This window comes from Ranitomeya imitator, chromosome 7 (genome assembly GCF_032444005.1).
Source record: "Ranitomeya imitator isolate aRanImi1 chromosome 7, aRanImi1.pri, whole genome shotgun sequence".
NCBI classification, from domain to species: Eukaryota; Metazoa; Chordata; class Amphibia; order Anura; family Dendrobatidae; genus Ranitomeya; species Ranitomeya imitator.
In genome coordinates, this window is record NC_091288.1 from 156,426,602 (window position 1) to 156,435,039 (window position 8,438).

Sequence of the window (8,438 nt, forward strand, 5' to 3'; positions counted from 1 at the left end):
AACATGCCCACGACCCCAGAAGCACACTGGTCCCTTATGGTGCATTTTATTGAAACCTCCTGCAGCAGAGGTGGCACAGTGATCTTCACAGCGGTATTGATACACAGGGTGAAGAGATTTGCGGCATAAATTTACATGTCAAGTATGTATATTTATGCCAGCATGTGTCAGTAGTTACAAAATTAGAACCTTTAGAGAGAAAAAAAAGTTTGTGCTGCCCTTTTCTGAGACCCATAGATTTTTTTTTTTTTCATGAATACATCTATGTGAGGGCTTTATACTTTGCGTGCTGAGCTCTACTTTTTATTTATACCATGATGAAGCACATAAAAAAGTAATAATCAAAATATTGTAAGTGTGGCAACAGCAGTTCTGGTCTTTCGATTTTCTTTTCAGCATATAAAACGTGGATTAAATAATCTTTTTCTTTTGACAAGTCGGAATGTTTTAGACACGACAATACTAGATGTGGTTATTATTTTAATTTATTCATTTTTATTAAATTTCTTCCTATATTTTTTAGAGATATTTAGAGACTTAAGGCCATGTGCAAACGTTGCGGATTAGCCTTAGGAATTTCTGGTGCGGATTCTGCCTCTTGTGGCAGAAAATACAGCTGCGGATTTGTCGTGTTTTTTGTGCGGATCCGCAGCGTTTTTTGTGCGTTTTTGCTGCATTTTTTTGTGGATTTGCTAAATTTTTTACCCCTGAGGATTTCTGTAATGGAATGGGACAAAAACACTGCAGATCCGCAAAAAAGAAGTGATATGCTACTTCTTTTAAACCGCAGCGTTTCCGCAGCGGATTTTCCGCACCATCAGCACAGCTTTTTTTTTTTCTCATTGATTTACATTGTACTGTAAATCAATTGCGGATCTGCAGCGTTTCTGCACCGCAAAAAACGTTGCGGATCCGCAGAGAATCCGCAACGTGTGTACATACCCTTAATCTGCGACCGGGTCATTTCAATTGGAGAATGTCCCGCTGCTGCTGTAAGAGACAAATGCACAGGGGTAAATCTGCTGCATTGCTACATGGAAATGTACTTTTATGACAGTGCTACATTCCTCCCTAGAATCAATACACTGAATTGTGTCAGACATTTATTGTGACATATTCAGTGTGCCTTTGTGTAACATCAGTCCCCCCAAAATTTTCAAAAAAATGTTTATTCATTTATTTTGCAATTTAAAACACTATAAAAAGAAAAACACACTAAATAACCAAATATAATCACATCCCTAAAAATAATCCTTCTTAATAAATTACTCCACTGTTCAAAATTAGGACAGTACAGGATTAATAATAGCAAAAGTCAACTATATCTGTGCTGGAAATCTACCACAAAGTTATATAATAAATTTCTTTGACTGCCGTAATAGCCTGCAGAATTTAGCATTGTTAACTCTTCAAAGACTGGGGCCCTCAAGGAATTTTTATGTTATTTTTGGACAGGGAATAATAGCAAGTGTTTAAAAAAAGAGATTACTGAACAGTTAGAGACAGAGAGTAATGTAAGATTCTGATCTTTAAATAATTTCTTTTTGATTGTTCTTGTCCGCCTAAAAAATAAATTATCTATAGTATTACCCAGAAACTAGAGAAACATTTACAGAAATATTAATGTTAACACACATATGCACATACACGTATATATATATATATATATATATATATATATATACACACGCACACATACATATATATATATATATATACACATATATACACATATATAAATACATATAAATATACACATATGTGGATATATATATATATATATATATATATATATATATATATGTATAAATGTAAGCTTACAGGTATGATGGGATATATTGTTTTTTATATTTTAAAATATATAAAACATTTTTCAATCATCTAAATTTGGGTTAACTAAACATATGGGTTGGGCCGGGCGCAGCCGTAGAGGAGGAGGGCGAGCAGATAAGTGTGGTCCATGGCAGCCAATAGCTGAATAGTGTAGATGAGGGACGGACGGTGTGAATCCTATTTAAAGTCAGGGTGTAAGGCAGCTAAAGCACCAGGCTCTTTTCCTCAGAAGCACAAACCAGAAATCCTAAACTTTCACCATGGTCCACCTGACAGACCAAGAGATCAAGTCTATCAACACCATCTGGGGCAAGGTAGACCCCAAGGCAATTGGAGGAGAATCTCTTGCCAGGTAAATAACAGCAATAAGCAACAGAAATGAAAGAATCTTTCTATGTAGATTACATGTAATATCCTATTGACCGGCTTTAACACTTGTTTTATATGCGTTTCTCACCAGGCTTCTCATTGCCTACCCCTGGACCCAAAGATACTTCGGTAGCTTTGGCAACCTTGGCTCCTCTGATGCCATCTGCCACAATGCCAAGGTCATAGCTCATGGTGAAAAGGTACTGCGCTCCATTGGGGAAGCACTGAAACACCTGGACAATCTGAAGGGACACTATGCCAAACTGAGCCAGTACCACTCTGAGAAGCTGCATGTGGACTCCGCCAACTTCCAGGTAATTATTAGAAGCATTATATTACCAGTAGCCTTGGCTTACCTGCTAACACGAACCATACGATTGTTCCATTGTGGTAGACCTGTTTTGTACATAATGAAAGATGACAAACTACCAGATAATGCCATTTGCGCCCATTTTAATTCACGTGTCTCCTCTGCAGCGTTTTGGAGATGTGGTGGTGATTGTCTTGGCTAAGAACTTCCATGGAGAATTCACCCCAGAAGTACAGGCAGCCTTTGAGAAAGCATTCTGTGGTGTGGCAGACGCTCTTGGCAAGGGTTACCACTGAACAAACATCTCTATTACTTCCAAGGAGTCTCAAGCTACAAGAAAACCATCGGGCACTGGGTCATCCAACAATATTGCAAATGTAGTTTTGAGTTTTACAAAGTAGATATTACAACTAGCTCCAAATAAAGTCAGTATTATTATTCCCATACCTGGTGCCTGTGTATCTTCTGTTTAGTCATAGAAGCTTACAGTCTTAGATTATAACCTGCGTAGGTGGTTTCAAGTCATTATCACATCACTTACACAAAAGTAATGCACATAACATATACGTGAGTACAGATCAGCGCTTTCTAACCTGCTACTCTCTCGCTGCTACCTCCAAATCCACGGCTGGAGAGCGATGGGTTAGAGACCTCTGATAAACAGTTTACAGATAAAGGTTTATGCCCATCGCCAAGGTCCTATCCAAATATGTAGTGGGTGCATTAATAAAATTAGTAGAAATGTAGTATAGTTCTTCAGATTCGCTATGTCACTTACGTCATGCAGGGCATTGCAATAGCTTAGGTATCCATGGTTACGACCAAGTGCTGTTGAATTACCTGTCATATCAGTGGCCGTAACCATGGACACCTAAGCTACTAAAATGCCCTACATGAAGTAAGTGACATAGCAAATCTGAAGAACTATACTACATTTCTAATTGAAGGTATTTGCTAATATTATTATTATAATTGCTACATATTGGGATAGGATCTTGGAGATGGGAATGCCCCTTTAATAAGCAAACAATCCTATAGGGCTGCATCTACAGAGTGTTTTTTTTTACCGCTGGAGTGGTGCTTCTAATCTAAGGTGTCTGACCCTACTGTCATACTCACCTGTCGCCGTCTTTACATTCTATCGCTGCCGGCTCCGTTGGTCTCCAGCAGTGTGCGACCTGCCAGATCACTCCAGTGTTTGCTGGAGGAGCCAGAGGTCACTCATAACTCAATATTAGTCTATAAAAGCCTTATTTTGTCTCTCATAGACTTACATTAAGAGTTTGTGATGTAACTTCAGTCCAATGAGAAGTTACGGTCAGAAAATGGCGCCATGGAACCAGAGTGGCGCAGAAAAAATGTGAAGACACAGGAGAATGAGTATAAGGGCTCATACTCACTTGCAAGAAACTCGGATGAGTCTCGCGAGTCAATACCCAGCCCTGCACCCGGCACCCAGGAGCGGAGCGTGCAGCTGCATGTATTGCTATACGGCCGCACACTCCGATCTGAGTGCCGGGTGCAGGGCTGGGTATTGACGGGCGAGACTCATCCGAGTTTCTCGCAAGTGAGTATGGGCCCTAAGACAGGGTGCAGTGACCTTACATTAAAAGCGCCACTCCAGCGCTGAAAAAACAAACGTACAAACACACGCTGGAGTGGTGCTTAAAGAGTAGGTAAAACTTTGCAAGGTCTTTTCCTATTTCATTGCTTTACTTACAAGCAGATAAATGGGGGTCCAGAAAGTCACAAGACGCATCTTTCCTGTCCTCTACAAGGGGTTCTTCTCTCCTGTCATCTTATGTGGAATCATAAACCCGCCCCTCCCTTATGTACATCTACTGCAACATTGTTTTGGAATGTTACATTTCATGTGAACTATGCCGTCCATACTGTAGAGTATTTTACATAAAAGCAAAAATACATAAATCCTCCAAAGAAAAGCAGATAGCACTCACCGGTCTTTTGTAGAAATTCCGCTCTTTATTTGTAGTAAAAAAGCATGTTGGCTGGGAGAGTGAGGACGGGAGTGGGTAGTCTGCCCTAGGCAAAAGTTTAAAGTGGGGACACAAATGCTAACATATTGCACAGTCACACAGAAACATTTCTGTACCATTTACATGCACTGACTTCAGGTCGATAAACTAATGTGATAGACAATATTGAAGTCATTCAGCGCTTGTTTCCCGGCCTCTTTGCATCGGCCAAGGAATAATGAAGGGCACACAACAATCACTAGTAGATCAATCTGTCCCCATACAGTATCATGTTATCAGCAGCACATATGCAGTTTTTACTGAGCAATGTGCTGCTGAAAACAATATTTTTTGTTCTGGCATAAACAATCATATCACTCAATGAATAGGCAGTATTTTTCTTGTTTAGTATAATGCACCCCATGGTCCTCCACATAGAATAATGCAACCAATAGTCCTCCATACAGCATAATGCATACTTCATAGTCCTCCATATAGTATAATGTACTCTTCATAGTCCTCCATAAAAAATAATGCACTTCAAAGTCCTCAATATACAATAATGTACCCAACAGTCATCCATATAGTATGATGCACTCCCAATAGTCCTCCATATACTATAATACACCCCATAGTCCTCCATCGCCCATAGTCCTACAAATAGTATAATGCCTTAGTCCTCCATATTGTATAATGCACCCCCAGAGTCCTCCACATAGTATAACATACTCTCCATAGCCCTCCATATAGTATAATACACTCTCCATAGTCCTCCATATAGTATAATACACTCTCCATAGCCCTCCATATAGTATAATTCACACTCCATAGTCCTCCATATAAAATAATGCACCTCATAGTCCTCTATATACAATAATGCAAGCCATAGCCCTCCATATAGTATAATTAACTCCCCATAGTCCTCCATATACTATAATGCACCCCATAGTCCTCCATATAGTATAATGCAATCCCCATAGTCCTCCATATTGTACTTGGCCGCATTCATGTTTTCTTCAATGACAACCAGTCGTCCTGTCTCCGCAGCTGAAAAGCACCCCCATAGCACGATGCTGCCACCACCATGTTTCACTGTAGGGATTGTATTGGGCAGGTGATGAACACTGCCTGGTTTTCTCCACACATACTGCTTAGAATTATCACCAAAAAGGTCTATCTTCGTCTCATCAGACTAAGGAATCTTATTTCTCATAGTCTGCTAAAAAACGCATGGAAGACTCCCAAACTCTATGCAGGCTTTCATGTCTTGCACTGAGGAGAGGCTTCCATCGGGCCACTCTGCCATAAAGGTCCAACTGGTGGAGGGTTGCAGTGAAAGTTAACTATGTGGAACTTTCTCCCATCTCCCTACTGCATCTCTGGAGCTCAGCCACAGTGATCTTGGGGTTCTTCTTTACCTCTCTCACCAATGCTCTTCTCCCACAATTGCTCAGTTTGGCTGGACGGCCAGGTCTTGGAAGACTTCTGGTGGTCCCAAACTTCTTCCATTTAAGGAATATGGAGGCCACTGTTCTCTTAGGAACCTTGAGTACTGCAGAAATTCTTTTGTAACCTTGACCAGATCTGTGCCTTGCCACAATTCTATCTCTGAGCTCCTTGGCCACTTCCTTTTACCTCCTGATTCTCATTTGGTCTGACATGCACTGTGAGGTTTTATATAGACAGGTGTTTGCCTTCCAAATCAAGTACTATCAGTATAATTAAATACAGCTGGACTCCAATGAAGTAGTAGAACCATCTCAAGGAGGATCACAAGGAAATGGACATCATGTGACTTAAATATGAGTGTTTGAGCAAAGGGTCTAAATACTTATGACGATGTGATATTTCAGTCTTTCTTTAATAAATATGCAAAAATTTCTACATTTCTGGTTTTTTTTTTGGTCAAGATGAGGTGCAGAGTGTACATTAATGAGAAAAAAAAGAACTTTTTTGAATTTACCAAATGGATGCAATAAGACAAAGAGTGAAAAATTCTAAGGGGTCTGAATACTTTCCATACCAATTTGTACATATGCATGTGTGTACAGTACAGACCAAAAGTTTGGACACACCTTCTCATTTAAAGATTTTTCTGTATTTTCATGACTATGAAAATTGTACATTCACACTGAAGGCATCAAAACTATGAATTAACACATGTGGAATTATATACTTAACAAAAAAGTGTGAAACAACTGAAAATATGTCTTATATTCTAGGTTCTTCAAAGTAGCCACCTTTTGCTTTGATGACTGCTTTGCACACTCTTGGCATTCTCTTGATGAGCTTCAAGAGGTAGTCACTGGGAATGGTCTTCCAACAATCTTGAAGAAGTTCCCAGAGATGCTTAGCACTTGTTGGCCCTTTTGCCTTCACTCTGCGGTCCAGCTCACCCCAAACCATCTCGATTGGGTTCAGGTCTGGTCACTGTGGAGGCCATGTCATCTGGCGTAGCACCCCATCACTCTCCTTCTTGGTCAAATAGCCCTTACACAGCCTGGAGGTGTGTTTGGGGTCATTGTCCTGTTGAAAAATAAATGATGGTCCAACTAAACGCAAAGCGGATGGAATAGAATGCCGCTACAAGATGCTGTGGTAGCCATGCTGGTTCAGTATGCCTTCAATCTACTATATAAAGCTGAATGTGTGTGTGTGTGTATGTGTGTGTGTGTGTATGTCCGGGATTGGCATCTGCACCGTCGCAGCTACAGCCACAAAATTTTGCACAGTCACACGTCCGGACCCCGAGAGCGTCATAGGCTATGTTGTGAGGTGAAATTTTAACCCCGCGCGTTCCAATTCACCAAACAATTTTGCCCCTATCTACATAATGGGGAAAAAAGTGAAAGGAAAAGTGTTGGAGGCGTCGCAGCTACAGAAACAAAATTTTGCACAGTCACACGTCTGGACCCTGAGAGCGTCATAGGCTATGTTGTGAGGTGAAATTTTAACTCCGCGCTTTCCAATTCACCAAACTATTTTTCCCCTATCTACATAATGGGGAAAAGTGAAAGGAAAAGTGTTGGAGGCAAATTGACAGCTGCCAGATGTGAACAAGGGGGACTTAAAGAATGAGAGCGATGGCGCCAAAGAGTATATACCGATCAGTTGCTAAGGTGGGGCCCCGACATGAGATACTCACCACACATGGGGATATGAACACACACACAAAATGCGCCACACACTACCACGTGCTTGAACACATATTACCCTCAGCACACATTTCACCACACATACACCAACCTCGCCACATAAAAGTCGAAACACAAAAGTCGCCGCTCAAAACTCGCCATGCGCAAAACTCGCCACATGCAAAAACTAGGCTCACGCAAAACTCGCCACGAGTGCAAAACTCACCTCATGGAAAACTCGCCACACGCAAAACTTGCACACGTGGAAAAATTGCCACATGCACAAAAGTTGCAACACATGCAAAAGTTGCCTCACACAAAACTTGCACATACTCAAAAGGCACCACACATAAAACTCGCCACGTGCAAAACTCGCCAAAACTTGCTTCACACAACTTGCTACACTAACCTGTCACATGCAACTCGACACACAAAAAGTTGCTACACGCATGTTGCCACACAAAACTCATCTCACAAAAGTCGCTACATGCATGTCGCCACACGCAACTCAACACACACAACTTGACAAACGAAACTCCCCCAAAAACACACACAAGTCTGGTATTAGCCTTCAAAAATAAAAATCTGATTAATAAGCAGACAAACTACAAGAGCAACAAATGTACCATATAGGAAATACAGCAGCTGTCAGTCACATGACCTGTCTATTATGTGTATGTGTGAGCTAATATATACTGCCAGGGGGAGGGCTTCCTGTTGGCTGGGGATTTATCAGGCTGCCAATTTATCTTACAAATACTGAGGTAAAAATACTGAGCAAATAACGTGTTAACGAGGTCTAATACAGGAGATCAC

The 8,438-nt window shown here is 40.8% G+C and overlaps 1 protein-coding gene across 1 annotated transcript; it reads left to right on the forward strand.

Annotated features, from left to right (window-relative positions):
* The first annotated feature begins 2,027 nt into the window (after positions 1 to 2,027).
* LOC138644991 (hemoglobin subunit beta-2-like) lies at positions 2,028 to 2,958 on the forward strand. The gene is made up of 3 exons (XM_069733951.1): positions 2,028 to 2,185; positions 2,294 to 2,516; positions 2,680 to 2,958. The coding sequence occupies exons 1-3, from the start codon at positions 2,094 to 2,096 to the stop codon at positions 2,806 to 2,808; spliced, it is 444 nt and encodes a 147-aa protein (XP_069590052.1). The 5' UTR covers positions 2,028 to 2,093; the 3' UTR covers positions 2,809 to 2,958.
* Positions 2,959 to 8,438: the final 5,480 nt, after the last annotated feature.

Excerpts from the sequence above, each read along its gene's own strand:
- LOC138644991 (XM_069733951.1), top strand. The coding sequence starts at position 2,094 with ATGGTCCACCTGACAGACCAAGAGATCAAGTCTATCAACACCATCTGG. Across the intron at positions 2,186-2,293 it reads GGAGGAGAATCTCTTGCCAG|GCTTCTCATTGCCTACCCCT; the intron begins GTAAATAACAGC and ends GTTTCTCACCAG. Across the intron at positions 2,517-2,679 it reads TGGACTCCGCCAACTTCCAG|CGTTTTGGAGATGTGGTGGT; the intron begins GTAATTATTAGA and ends TCTCCTCTGCAG.